General features: G+C 34.9%; 1 protein-coding gene across 4 annotated transcripts in view; it reads right to left on the reverse strand.

The window, feature by feature from the left end:
- The window catches only part of LOC119645285 (DNA N6-methyl adenine demethylase), a 201,031-nt gene that overhangs the window by 153,359 nt on the left and 31,292 nt on the right, over positions 1–16,380 (reverse strand). For all 4 annotated transcript variants that reach the window (XM_038045412.1, XM_038045411.1, XM_038045413.1 and 1 more), the window contains one exon: positions 2,677–2,775. In XM_038045412.1, the coding sequence (XP_037901340.1) occupies positions 2,677–2,775 (99 nt within the window). The remainder of the gene's footprint in view (positions 1–2,676; positions 2,776–16,380) is intronic.

The following is a 16,380-nucleotide window of genomic DNA, read 5'->3' on the forward strand; positions in this document are numbered from 1 at the left end:
CTTTTCCTAGAAAAGTAGAGAATCGACCTTCAGAAGGCAGGAAAACTTTGTTTTTAACGTAAGGCAATAACGACAATAATCTTCTCTTCCTCAGCGAACTGATGCATGTTGATTAATGATGATGGATGAAAGTCAACGCTTTGTAATAGATTTGCGTTAAGGCAACGAAAAGGTTCATGAATTCGATCTAATTGAGATGACTGGGAATTAAAAGCAATTGTCGTGCATTGAGTCTGTAAGAAAGGCAGAATAGCTTGCATAGGGGCAGCAATAATTTTCGTTCAATTTATAAAAACATATGACGCTTCGATATCACGCTTTCCGCATCCGGTGTGAAAGGGGTTAGAGAATGGATGAACGAGAAGTAATGTTTACCGTTAACTAGTTGACTGAGGGATTTGATGACTTTTACATACTACTGTTGGTTGGCTGTTGATATGGTTCATTTGGTTCCCTCAATCATAGGCAATTATATGCACCTACACACACACACACACACACACACACACACGCATATATCAAATATCTGCATATTGAAAGTAATGACAAGAAGTGCAGGAGAGTAGATTTACATACAGATTTACATTTAGCATCAATATCGGTATCGATGTCGTTTCGATGTTAATGCTAACAATTTCACCTGACACGTATTCCTGAGCAATGTTACGCATGCAATGTACGCATGTACCACCACCGTGTGCGTGAAAGCCTACTGGTACATGAAATGCGTGAAACGGTTTATCTTAGTTCTTACTTAGTATTGTGCCTGGCCATTGTCAATATTTCCTAAGGATGACCATATTCTTTGTACACTCGGCTATGTTTAACTAACAAACAAACAAACAAACAAACAAACAAACAAATAAACAGATAGACAGCCTGACAAGTGAACAGCAGTAACAACAAAGTAATCAAACTAAATAAGTAATAATCAAAGAACGATTCATGCCTGAATCGGAGACAACGACAGTCGCTAAATGCTCTTTTAACTAAACGAATAATGTTTTTTGTGTGTGTGTGCGTGTATGTATGTGTAGGCATTAAATAAATGCCGCTGGGAAATGTTAAATCGGTGACGACATACATCAACACATGTACATACTTGTAGGTACATACGTGCAAATGCTGTAATATAACATATGGATAGACGTACATATCGTACGCATGGCAAGCAAGATTTACTCGATCTCATTGAGACGTGCACAAAATGTAAGACTGAAGTGAGCGAGCCCCCAATAAATAAAGAAATCATTTAGTCAGATTTGAAACGTATGCATGCGTGTATATATATATATATATATATATATATATATATATAACATTACTACTACTATGTAGGTATGTGTGTGTGTGTGTGTGTATGTTTAAAAATGTGTTTATGACTGAAATACAAACCGCACATAGCAATGCCAGCCAAGCAGCCAGCCAACCGTTCAATTTGGGAGAGCTAAAGCACATTCAAGCCATCGAACACGGACACATAACAGCATAGCGTGCCTTGCCAGGCAGTTGGCCGGTAAACAACCAGTCAGCCAGTCATTATTGTTAAATGGCGCCACACCGTCTAGCATGCTTTTATTCACATGTATCGCAAGCTCACATATATACATACATACATACATACATATATAGGTATATATATATGTATGACAAGCGATGTCTAAGAAAAAATATATATATATATATATTTATATTTGCACACACACATATATATATATATATATGTCGTAATCCAAGACGTCGTCATTTAAATGACGTTTGCTTTGACGACCACACATGCACATATACACATAAAATAAAGCCGCAATGCATATTTGCTATAAAGTTGTCAAAAGTCATTACTATTACTTGAGCTTCTTTTCGGTGCTTTTTTTTTCATAATTTTGTATGACAACGTGTGTTGTTTATATATTTGTGCGATTAGCAGTGGCGTTTGATGACTGACTGAGGCTAAGGTGATTCATATTCATTTGAAATAATTCAAAAAAAAAATATTTGTTTTTTTTTTTTCTTTTTTGCTTATGTGTCTGAAACAATTGCTTCGATAGTGAAGTGTCTGCTCTTTTCGTTTCGTCTTAATAAGAGCAGCAACCAAATGAATTACAATACTCTTAAGTGCCGGATCTTAGTCGAATAAAAAAGTTTTGAGACAAAGTCCTCTTGAAAGAATATGTTAAAAACACTGGATTCATAAATCTATCCGTAGACCGAAGCTATCCTGATGCGGTATCGATTTCGCTGCACGGAATATTATCTTGTTTTCCTTTTTTTTTTTTTTTTTTGCTTGTATACATAAAAAAGAATTAAAAAAAAATTTTTTTTTTGTTTGTTTGTTTAAGATATAAGAAAAGGTGCAAATAAGTAAAGTAAAATTCTTTCAAATTATTTGTCAGGGACTTGATTCTTTCCCGGTGATATAGCTATTAAAGTACAATTTGTGGTCGTCTTATCGAACCAGTAATCGAATCCAGGGCTTCGACGTAAACGCCGGACATATTAACCACCGCACTAAACGGTGTGCGGTGCAGTTTTCAATAAAGCCGATAGCACTTTAGATGGTAGAGCTTTAAGGCTTTTATTTTCAAATTTATTTCTCTGGCTAAGTAATAATAATAATAATATAAAGTTTTTTAGACTATTTTTTTTTTTTTTTTTTTGCTTTTCTCGTAAACTTACCCCTGTAGTTGGTGTTGCACTTCCGGCTGTTGTTCGTGCCTTGCCACGGCCACGACGTGACTCGGTGCGTACTGGTTGTCCGTCCGGGCCGTAGACAATCTAAAACGTAAAACATATAAATCGTTTGTATGGACATTTCAACAAGACTGATGAGATTGAGAAAATTTTAAACAAAATTTGTCCCTTATGTAGGCAAAATTTCAATAGAGTCATGATCATCCCACTGATCAGATAACGCAAAGCGATAACCTCTTTGCAAATGTATTGTTACTCTCTGAGTAGGACGTTAAGTCAAGATTTTTTTCCTTTCAAATATCATTTGAAATCAGATGCAATTTAATTTCAAAAGTCATGCTATAGATTCGTTGGATTTTTACATGATTTTATATAATAAATAACGATGATAGTATATATCATATATAAGCATTACAAGTTGATTGCAAATTTTTTAAATGTTTTTTTTTTTTTTTACACCCCTCACCGTTATCGTAAAAAAGACAAAGGAAGTAAAAGAACTAGAGTTTCATGCTTTACAATAGGGAGTGGACGCAGCGAATTTATTTATTCGATTTGCAAAGGAATAATATTTCAATGAAAATATTTCAATAAAAAAGCTTTTGTCGTATAGGCAGGTAAGCGAATGTTTGAAAAGTTTAGGTCAATTCCAAACTCTTTTACTATTTTGTGGGCGATATCTTCATATTCGCTAACGCGAGAATGTTCATGACAGGCGCTACACAGTTGCACAGACAGACAGATGAATAGACGAACGGACGGACATGTTTAGGTAAATTCCACATTTGCAACTGGTCGAGAATTTGTATACTTTATCGGGTTTCTGAAGCTTCTTTCTGCTCGTTATAAAGGTATTGAAAAAAAAAAAAAACAAGTTCATTGTGATACACTATTGTATAGGCGTGGTCAATTTTTTTACATTTTTGTGCACGAATGCTACAGCATCACCCGCAGAATATATGATCAAATTTTCGTACATTTTTTTTTGCTACAGTTTATGAATTTTTGATTCCTTTTGAAAAATAGAGGAGCTGTGGGCGTGCCCTTCAACAGATTTGGCCGGTTTCCAATACCAAGCTTTGTGCGAGAACATCCAATATTTCTGCCAAATTTGAAGGTGACCGCTTAGTTTTTACATCCGGGAGAATATTTACAACAGATATCATTCAGACGGACAGACAGAGATGCTTAGATCGATTTAGAATTTGATGTTGATCGAGAATATATGTACTTTATAGCGTCTCTGATGGGTCTTTATGGGCGTTGCAAACGTTTTCACAAAATGACTATACCATCCATCCTTCGGTGAGGGGTATAAAAACATTATACTGGCGACACGGCCCCCCATTAAATGTCCTACACGACCTCAAAATTATCTATTTATCGACCTTTCAATATAAGGCGTAATACGGGAAGTGATCGAAGGCGTGCGGTCCGGTTCTAACTATTGTTAATAGCGTTCGTCCTTGGAATAAAACACATTAGCGTAACAGTGTTGGTGGAACACGAGAAAATATGACAGATAAACGAGCAGAGGGAGAGACAAAGTCAAATGGATTAAGAAAATGTTTTCGAACCGATAGGTATCTTAAAAATTAGGTTTTATCGTCAGACCTTTTGGATGTTGCACACATTCGAATAAACGTAATGTAGCCGTATGATAGGCTTATAAAAACTTGAAGAAGATTGAAAATTAGTTTTTTGTAAATCTTAATATTAAACATTAATTTGAGTACTTGATAATTTCAAAACCCTGTCTTCATGATTATAATGTTGCCGAACTTGCTTTCATTAATTACCAAAAGCAAAAAAAAAAAAGCTTCACAAAATGTATTTTAAAATAAAGGATAGACTTCTCAATAATATTTGTCTTCGCTGAATATTCAATAAAACTTTCAAAAACGCTTATCTTGAATGCGTGGGAAGGCGTTAATTTATGAGTGAGTAACGGTTATTTCATTAACAAGATAGGATTATTATCGTGTAAACGTCATCTATATATGAAAAATTAAGATACATTGCTGCAGTAAAGACACACACCATTCCGGAAAAACAGTTTTCGATGTTGATGGTCATTAAAATTTTAATATGGCAATGCTACGGTAACACTACGGCAACACTACGATTTTAAGTTAAGCTGCGGCAATGCCGATTGAAGTGTAATTGAGAAGTTTTTGTTTATTTGCAAGTACACGGCGCCTAACACGAATCAAATTATATTTAAGCAACGATTTAATGAATGCATTTTTTCCATTTCTACAAAACATATTTGCGCGAGTCTTCTCGCACTCGTACTCTCGTAATTGAAACTCTTAAACCTAAGAGCAGATAATGCAATTGAAGTAAATGTCAAAATTTATAAAAATATGCATAAAAAAAATTTATAAAATTCAATTTGTTTTTTAATTTGAATGAAAAATTTTCAATATTCTTAAAATGGGGAACTGAACTTTGGCTAAGCCAAAGTTACTTACACATATTGCTTTGACAACAGCTTTAAAAATCGTAGGTTAGCCGATACAAATTTGGTTATCGTAGAGCGGAGATCCGACCCAAATATGCATTCGATTTTCTTAGTCTTTTTATTTCAAAAATTATAAAGTTAAAAGAACTTTTCCTCAGCGGAGATAGAATAGATGATGTCGGAAGCTTTCGCGTTCATTTTTTCCATAACTTTATTCATAAACTCTTGCGCAAACCCAACGAAATGAATGTTTCTTTAATTAGGAAATGCACAAAAAAAAAAAAAAGAAGTAAAATGTCTGTAAGTTGGGCAACAATTTTCCAATGCGAACCCAATATTTGCTTTCGTCATTTTCAGGTAAGAACTCAAGCTTTGTAAAAAGAACTCGCAATTTTGCCACAAAACAGAAGTCGAGAAATTGTCATAAACGAGAAAGTGCTGTGAATAATGCCAACTTTATGGGAAATGTGGATCGGAAATTTGATATGAAACTATCTGTCAAGTCCATCCATCCACCGTTAATTAAGAGTAAATTTGTTGGTTTTTTCATACATTTGCAATATTTAAGATTTCTCGAAAGCGTAATATCGTTTACTGTGCCTATTCGACGGTATGAATTCTGAAAATGACGTCATCCTTATATTTATATTCTTAATGCAAAAAGTATTAAGCTTTAGATGGTGAAAGAGTTTCCTAAGATACTTTGAACAAATGAACATGAAATGCTTTGGAAAGGAGGTCAAACAGATCGCGTTCGTTCGAAATAATCAAAAAAATAATAAAATAATTGAATGCGTAAAAATCTTCTGGAAATTGGGGAAACAAAACGAAAGGCGACGTACCCTTTCGTGTCAGTTTTGACTCGGTCCGATCGGTATTCCATATATTCTACTAAAATAGTTTAAAAAATTGCGAAAATTTCGGAAGAATGGAAATGGAATTTTGAACATCACATATAGTGTTCGCAAGTTTTCAGAAGACTGCCTGCAAAAGATGTACTTGGACTCCGCACTTGGGAAAGTAAAGAAGAGCAAACCTGTTGGGTCTCGTCGCATTCGCAGCAAAGGAGTTGAGAAAAATTTGCGACCGTCATTGAGTTGAAGTCGAGGTGAACGACAAGGGAATACGCGCTGGTCGTGCAAGAAAACATTTAAACTAAACAATATCTCTGCAGTCGAATGACTTTATTTGCCGCATTTTATGTTTTTTGGGAAGCGCAAAGAACTTTGCAAGGAAACTTCTCCATATCACAACATAAGATAAGTTAAGTCAGTGCCTAAGTTGCTGTACGATGAACACAAAGAAAATGTTCGGATGAATATGGCGTCAAATCAAAATGACTTCTCGAATTTATCTAAGCTTGTCGGGCTTTTCGCTTTATCTTGTAATTGCGTTTGGCACAAAGGTTCAGTTAGTTGTGAATACCAATTGTTTTGCTTTAAGACGGTTTCAGTTACATTTTTTGCTTCTGCTTATTTCTATTTCGCTTTGTTTTATTGGGAAATGGAATTCAAGTTCAATTTGGTTTAATTGATTATTGACTTATTGTTTAAATATATTTCATAAATCGATGAACAATACAAATAGCGGATAACTCGATTCGATTCGATAAGTGATCGAGGCCTGTTACGATAGATTGTATTTATAAAATAGTGTTTAAAATGGCAGATCCGAATGCGATATAGTAAAACAAATGGAACAGTTAAGAATGGTTCAAGCGTTCAATATAAATACGTGATAGAGCGAAATTTTTTTTTTTTTTTTCATTTTTTCATCGATTTACCGAGCTAAGTAACGAAGCGATGACATAGAACACGTTTCTTTATGATCTCTCTAAGTGCAGAAAGGATCTGGTCTTTAGTTCTTTTTAATGAGATTTTTTTCCCAAAATGAAGAAAGAAAAAAAAAAAACCAAACAAAAAGCAAAAAAGAAATGTTTACACCCGTGAACTCTCATTACGAATATGATTTGCACATATGAACGCGTGTGTGCCAAACGTGTCATTTTTCATAGACTTGTGAATGTTTACGACATTGTATATTTGTGTGCGTCAGTGAATTGCTACGTGTGCGTGTGTATGTGTATGTGTGTGTGTTTGTTCGCTTATGTTTAAATTAAGCGTAAGCGCACAAATGTGTAATGCATTAAAATGATTGTCATTTTAATTGTGAACGCACACATGTTACGAACGAACATGTCTGGCCGGGGTTTTATGGTGTTTACAGGAATATGTGTTTGTTTGATTTTAAGCAACGCACACTCTATGCGTGCACTTTATTATTGGCATTACGATCTACTTTTGTATGCTTTCGTAGCTGTTCTTTTATTTATGTAAACGGTAGCGGAACGAGATGCTACATATGTATGTAATGTTGATAATAATGATGCTGCCGCCACTGTTACTCCTGCTGATGATGTTGAAGGTTTATGCGTGCGTTGTGTGTATGCATGCATGCTTGCAAGCATGCATGTGGTGTATAAAATGCACACAAGGCGAATGCCAAGTACTGCATACGCACGCACACATATTTTAAGAACCCCAACGAAGTGTTTGCGCATTACTCAGAACACAAAAAAAAAAAACAAAAAAAAACTAAAAAATACTACAAAAAATAAATAAATAAATAAAAGTAAAAAGAAATTTTATGCGGTTTTTCTCTGCTTCTTTTTCTTCTTCTTTTTTTTTTTTTTCTTTTTAAATAGCACGCAATAGCACGTTGCAAAGCTCATTGCAAGCGTAACAGCTTGCACGACATGCGAGTGCGCAAGAGTACGCATATATATATATATATATATATACGTGCGTGCGTATATTTTTAAAAATATACATTTAATGCTTAAACTTGTACATGCTTAGGAAAGATTCGAAAAATTTGTCCAAAAACAAACTACTACTCGCTATCACTACTATTTATAACCAATATATATATATATATATATATATGCACAATGCAGTTGAAGAAATGTCATTATCGCATCTAAAAGGCAATACAATACGGCACACAATGCAATTTAAAAATTGCTAGGGAACGTACAGAACGGTAAGCCAGAACGGTAATAAAGAACAAGACAAGCTAGACTTCATTAAATACACGGACAGACGATGTGTTTGTATAAGAGAGCAATTGAGTTACTCAATGAATTCTGATTTTCAAAAGGTTCAATAATGCAATAGTTGCCACAGTCGCTTAAGGACGTACACGATTAGCGCAGTTCAAGCAATAACGTCGATATCTATTATTCTTTATTATTACATTTACTTTTGCCCGTGCGTGTGTTTGTTTATATATGTCTATATACGCACATATATAACTATGAACGTAATTTTGTGTGCGCTTTATTAGTTCTCATGGTGAGGTTACAAGTAACATTTTAAGCATAGTCCGACACATGCGTATGCAGATGGTTCTATATACTCTCGTATATAGATTCTATTTAAAAAAAAAAAAAAGAAAGAAGAAAAATGTGGATTGAGTGACACGTTTCCTTTTAAACGCTCTACCGCTCTACCGCTCTATTGTCAAGCATTTCTCTATGATTTATGTTCTCAGACTTGTTTCTTTCCCATGAACATACTCAGTGTACATATACATATGAATATATATATATATATATATATGAGTGCGGTAGGGTTTTTCTTATTGCTTTCACTTTCAATTTTACCGGAAATACTTAAATATCATATATTTTTATATCTTAAGTAAGTTTTTCGATAGCAATAACAGAAGGGTTTAATGCTTTCGCTTATACACCGACGATTGAGGGCATGATTCCGTTTATCTCCTCGAACAGAGATGATATGCTATGCTATTCCATTATTATCATATATTACGCGTAACGTAATTGCATGTCTGTGTTTATAATTCTTTGATTCTAAACAGATTTATAGATTATTTCAAGTTCAAAGTCATTCGTCATCGTATAGATTGCGTCATAGGTAGGGTAACTACGATAATCATTTTACTTATTCTTATAAGAAAGATGGCAAAGAAACCTACTTTTTGTGTTATGCGCGCGCACACATACACACACGCATTCATATAAATAGTCTTTTCAAAATTAAGGATATTGCGGGTAAATGCCAAGCGCTTACATCTGTTATCTGTGTCCTAATGCATTCTCTTTTCATTTATTTTCTCGCATAGGCATACGAGGACATTGACATTGTCCTAGAAAATAATGTACGTAACTGTAGCAGTGGCAAGAGTATAAGAAACAGTGAAACGATTGCGTCGTCATTAACTAAAGAAAATAAATAAGCAACAAACACGCACACACACACACACACACACACACATCACACAAGCACAAACGTAAACCCAAATGCATACACACACACATACACACAAAAAAAAAATAATATTTATTAATGATCATGCGGGCAAATGTATACAAATGAATTATTGACGGACAGATGTGAGGGCGGTTAGCAGAGGAAGTGTTCTTTTTCATTATAACATTCAACGATTTTATACTACACTGGAAAGGTAATGAATATAGTAAAATAATGAGAAAGAAAAAACAAATTTAAACTTTATACCCCGACGGAAGTCATTATTATTTGCTCTGTCTAATGAAATCCTCGCCTATTTTTGTGAAAAAATTCTATTGACATATGGAGGCTTCTAGTTTATGAGACGGCTTATCTGGCGAGGGTCCCGAAAAATAGACGCATTCGGGCCAAAAATAAAACTTACATACAAAATTATTATTTTGGACCAATAATGGCTTGTATTGGATAAGATGTTAGTATGCGGAGGAGGGTTAGAAAAAAAAAAAACAAAGATAGTTTTTTTCCACACAAATGGATCAATAAATTCCGAATTAATTTCTCATTTCAACTGTATCAAGTCTGTCCGCCTGTTCCTCAGATATCTATGTCTATGTATCTTTTTTCATAACAATTTTCGATACCGACCTAGTTTAGATCAAAGACGAACATTATTGAAAATAAATTGGATGAAGCAGCCGATCCTTTACTTTTACCGTTTGACTCGGCTCCCGTACAAAGTACGCCTTTTTATGGGAAAAAGTTGAAATTTTTATTAATTTTATTATAATCGTTCGTCGTACGTAGGCCGATTTGTTTGACTTCACGACGTGCAATGATTCTTGTGTGAGAAGCACGCCTCTGTTCAATGATATTATCTAACCTCGGACACTTTATGACGAAATAGGTAAAGAATAATGAGATCTTTGAGGAGAAATCCAAATATGGATAATCTGGACTATGTCTGTTCACGAAAATAAATGAATTAATGAATTCAGCGAACCGTTGTAGGGCATTTAATGTGGTTCAATAATGTTTTGTTGTTTTTTAAAAGGGAAAAGCTCGTACAAGTGGTTTCAACGCTGGGTCCCTGAGCGAAAATACCTCAAATATCCTAAAAACCTTCGATCCTTGAGGTTGAATACAAAAACACTTTGACGAATGACAGATAGGGGGAAAAATAGACAATAGCAACACAGCTAAATCGATTGATTAAATAGTTTGGATTAAAACTAAATCGGGTTCAAAAGATTATTCAAAATCGGGATATGATAGAAGTGAGACGTAACTCAACTGAAGCACTTCTGACTGGCTAATGCAAATGAAAAGAAAGCGAAGACGAAAAACCGACTTCACATGGAATTTGTCGACACGCTGTTGCACGCTTGCAATTGCCATAATATTGCATTGCTTCATCGCCCATCGCCCATCGCCACATCAAGGATAAGCTAAACTTTTGTACGCAATTTTCACACAAGATAACTTAAGAGTGACATGTGTATGCCTTTCTAATACCATAATGTAATCTAATTATTGATAAGTATACACACACACACACACACATACACACACCCAGCTTCTGACTGACCATGGCTGCTTCCGGAAATACCTACACAGATTCGGGCACGACAGCTCGCCTAACTGCCCGATATGCGAGGATATGGAAGAGGACGCAGAGCACGTAATGTTCTACTGCAGCAGGTTTGAGAATGGGTGGCGTCAAGTGCCACCTAACGGGATATCGAGCGTAATGGTCGGCAGTGCAGCAGCCTGGAACGCCGTAGACGCGTTCGCTAGCAATACTCTCATGGAGTTACGGCGATTGGAGAGACAACGGGTGGAGAGCAGAGGACGCGGAAGCCGATAGTGTACTCCACTGAGGTCCCACCATCAGAAGCGTTCTAGCGACAATCAGCCACCGCGAAGTAATACCTAACGGTGGTCCCGCGGGGGAGAGTGGTAGACGAAGTGTGTGTGGGGGATAGCTTTTAGTACGTATGCGTCAGGGATGGCGAATCGTGCATGCTGCTATTACGATCCAGCAGTATCTTTTGAAGATTTTCTATCTCCAGCTCACAGAGTAAAACAAACACACACACACACACACACACACACACACACATACATACACACACGCATACATACATACATAGACACGATCCTACCATCCATCTAAAAAGTGTAAATGTGCAAGGAGTGCCTGACACTCTAAGCTTGATGTTTTTAAGCGAAACTTTTGCGAGAGTAACTATTGATTGAAATACGCATACATTGGCACCGACGACCATTGATAAACTAACTTTGCCGCTCATATTGATGAAAGCGCCTATACATGTACATTTAGTTTATGCGGTCTTCCCTCTCTAACTAACTAACAAGGACTTGATGAACTTAATACACACAAGTCCCTGTTGTGGATGAGAGCGGAAAAAAAAAAGCGTAAAACATATCGAAAGTTTTTGCACTAATTTGTATATGCGTCGGCCGTAACGAGAGAAGCAAAAAGTAGCCTGAAGGCGTTGTAACCAAAAAATGCGACAAAAGGAGACGAAGAAGTGATGAAAGGGAATGAACTAAAAGGGGAGAAAATAAATGCAAGCAAAACGAAAAAAAGAAAAAAAAAAGAGATAAAAAAATAAAAAAACAGAAACGAAAAACGAAAAACGAGAGACGAGAAGCGAAAAAGGCAAAACTAAATAAAGACATTAAATATTTGTCGGCGTTGTGAGCGTACAATAATCATATAAAATACATATATATACATATATATATATATATATATCTATATATATTTTAGTTTTTCTTCACACATTTAAATAACAATCTATCTAAAAAGATAATAAGTAAATGTTAAGGTAAAGTGAGGAAAATAACAGAGATTACCGTAACAATATATATAACAACAGGTCACAATGCAATTTAAAGGAAATAATTTAAGGACGATAGTAGTAGTAGTAAACGATGCCTTTTCAATCTTCTTCTATCGTTGGAGTCCTTCTAGCACGAGATGTTAACAAAGCATCTACGCGTTTACTCAGTTTGACGAGATATTCTTTTCGATCTTTATCACATGAAATACACGGACGATCGTGAATAGTTCTACTGTCAACGTGCCACGTGGCATTGACGTCTTATAGACGTCGAAACGTCATCGATCCATAGTCCGGTCATCGACCGGACTCCACAATTTAATCCCAGCTTCAAGACTACTCCTGCATAAAATGCATTTATTTATTTATTTATTTTTTTTTGATTTTCATGAAATTTTTTTCAAAAAAATTCTTTTTTGCTTTTAATATATTATTCTAAGATTGATTTTGAAATGATAAAATAATTTTTGTTTTTATGTTTCGTAGAAAATTTTTATTTTTTTTTTATGTTGAAAACGCCTGGAAAATATAGCATTCTTTTCATGAGACCGCGCCAACAACACATTGTGCACGTGTTTTACTTTTCGTCGAATCTTCCGATGCCGATGGCTTATTTTCTATTCATCCGTCTGAGTAGCCGAAGGCGAGGAATCTCGACTAGCAAGTCAATAGTCGTGGGTTCGAATCTCAAGTGCCGATAGCTTTAGATGCTAATGCTTTTAAGAGTTTAGTCTTAGAATTTATTTCTTTGGAGAAATTAATATCAAAAAAAAAATTAAAAATTTGTATGAAATAACGTCAAGGCACCAATCAATCAATGTCAATAAGAATAAGTGACATATTTAGTGTACTGTCTTTAGATTATTAGGAAAGTTAGTGATTTAATCAACACCTGTTAAATGCTAACGAACCAAAAAACAATTTAACTCAGTTTTAAGGCTTAAAATAGGAGAAGAGCAGAAAGGACTACGGAATTTAGTTTTGATTTTCTAAATGAAATTTTCGGCTCGGAATGAAGTCAATTCCCTCTCACTTCACGCTAATTCAGATGATGTAAGAATTGCGATGGACACTTGAATGCCTTGCAAGCATTTGTTTGCACATAAAAGTATGTACACAAAAGTGCAGGAAATAAAACAAACGAACGAAAACAAAGATTCAATGGTTTTTTTTATTTTTTTTTTTTTATTACGCTACAATAACGCAATCTTTTCGCTTATGAATGTTTGCTTTAAAATTTTTTAAAAGCAAGACACGGCCGAAATGAAATTTGTAACGACGTAAATGGCCACCGGAGTCAGTTGACACACAATTTCATGATTGCTATCTCTATACTCTCGTCGCAATATTGTCACATTATTAAATCGTCAACAAAGTTAATAATTGAGTAGGAAAAAGGGTTCGTCAAAATAATGAATGAATTAATGTCGAATTTCAAACCAACACACAACAATAACACACAAACAGCACAAATGCCTTTTTAATCATTTACCTAACCAACCATTTATAAATGTAAGCATACATAAGTTAATGTATATGCATTTCTCTCTCTCTATATATATATATTTATATATATATGTATATGTGTATATATGTTTGCACGCAAGTATTATATAATGTGCTGTGTGCAAGTGTTTTGTAGTCATCTTAACAGTACAGGCCGTCGTTTCGTTTACCTTGTTTATGCTCAAAGACCAAAAGTAAAAACCGCAACACTTCATCAATTCCCGTATAAACCAACAACAAGCAAACCAAAAAATATGCAAAAAAAAAAAAAAAAAAGACCTCGCACCACATCACTATACCACTTCACATAAAATGAACCCTTTTTGTTATATTTTGCTAAGGAAACACTCAACACTCACGTAAATTTATTTGTGTGCTACGTTGAAAAACTGGTGAAACCTGACCTACGGTAAACCAAAAAATTTGTACAAAGAGAACCTAAATGTGTTAACCGTAAACACAAAAACAATGAATAACAACGTCATCGTCATCATCATTATCATCATCATCATCATCATCATCATCATCATCATCATCATTATCATCATCGTCAACATCATCGTCAACATTATCAGATATCGACCAAGAAGTAAAATATGTTACACATGCAAAATGAATAAATTTTGTGCGTGTGTGCCTTAAAAAAGTGTTTATGACATAATTTGCTATTGTGTTACACTTTACACAATGACTGTGTCATATGGCTAAGAAGGCCTAAGAAATTTTACTGCCGCTGCGACCGATATTGCGACCGAATGCTAATTAAAGAACTTACCTTTACACACACATTCACATATATTTAGCTATACAGCTAACTTACATATATAAATGTAAATGTGAATGTGTATGTGTATTTTAGATAAATTACCCCTTTTACGCCGATTAACTGCCATGACAATCCATTGTATGGAAAATGATATAAATGTAATGAACTTTTACAAGTGAAAGTGTAACGCAGAGCATAGAAGCCGCTGAACCGGCATACGACAAATTATGTCTGTCTAAATGCCTGCTGACCTTGAAACTTGAAATATCAACAGATTTAGTTTTAAATTCATCTCTTTTGCTTTTGACAATTTAATGAGGAATCAAACGCATCGCTTTATACCTTTCCTTTGCAAACGCGCGAAGAAAAATTATTATCTATATATATATATATATAGATAAGTTGGTTGGGCATATGCCAGTCTAATATTTGTCTGCAGAATAAGTTAATTGCATGGTAATGCAACATATTCTACATATGCTAGTGTTATGCATTCATTGAAAAAGAAAAAAAGAAAAAGAAAAATACCAAAGAGAAAGCTTTGTACATTTTAATGACTCGAAGGGAAATTCGATCTCCTTAAAAATGAATCTTTAACGCTATCACTGTTAAGCGCTGCTCAACCAAGAGCCTAGAGAGTTGAATTACGGCTTCCAATCGAAAAGTCAATGGATATCAAAGGCTTTGTGTTCCCAAGTGGCGTTCGCAGTAGACTTTTCCCAGATATGATCGCTTCCGATGATGAAAGGCTTACTTTACACAAACCTTATATATGCCCCTGGACTACAAATAATTTTGATCAAATGTTACATATCTCAGATTTACTTTTAAGCGTAAAATGCATGCGCAACACAATGCGAACAATTTCACATGGGACGAAAGACACAACAAGGATGACAGGATGACAGTGTATTATGCGCACAACGGAAAATTCCCGCAACACACACCAATGGTCGCAATGTGATATTAACTGAAACAGTGACTGCACTACAATAGCAGTCATATCTTGTGTCTCTAAAACGCTGAAGAAGTAGACAAGCAGCAATAATGTGTTGTATCCCGTTTAGGGCAAAAATTCGGATAAAAGTAAAATAGGACACTTTACATATAAAGCGTCTCGGCGTGTGGTCTGTTTGCCACACTTGGAAGAAAGAAAAAGATCGAAAAACCATGAATTTCTAAGGGATTTTTGTAGGAAACGATGCATCAGGTAAGTAAAAAATGAGACACGAAAGCTTAAAAGACTTAATAAAAAAATGCCACGATTTGAACTCTGAGTGACGTGACGTGATTTTGCGTGATTCCTTCCGCAGTTAAGGAATTTTAAACAAGAGGTTTTTTTTTTTTTTTTTTTTTTTGCTTAAGCATTCGAAGGCAAATTGAATGAACTGAATAAGTAACTAAGTAAGTAATTTATTATTGCGTATGGTTATGCATTGAGAGTATGTATTGTAAAGTAACCTTGAATTCCCCACTAACGTTATCTCAGCGAATGTAGAAAAAAGTACAGATAATTTCAAGGTCATTATAAAAAAGAAGTAGAAGAAGAAAGATGAAAAACAAAGCAAAGAACTTTATTAAAAATCCCTTTCGACGATATTTAAAGAGAAAATTAATTTTGTTGCGTTAACACCAACCTAGCGATACGATTGACGAAGTAACTAAACTAAAATGAGAAGAAGGGGATAACAAGCAAAGTAGTCAGTGAATTGCAGAAAATTGCGGTTAAATATATGCTTACGCGTCTTTCCTTATCTCTATCTCTCTCTCTCTCTCTCTCTCTCTCTCTCTCTCTCTCTCTCTCTCTCTCTC

This window comes from Glossina fuscipes, unplaced genomic scaffold (genome assembly GCF_014805625.2).
Source record: "Glossina fuscipes isolate IAEA_lab_2018 unplaced genomic scaffold, Yale_Gfus_2 1, whole genome shotgun sequence".
Classification (NCBI taxonomy): domain Eukaryota; kingdom Metazoa; phylum Arthropoda; class Insecta; order Diptera; family Glossinidae; genus Glossina; species Glossina fuscipes.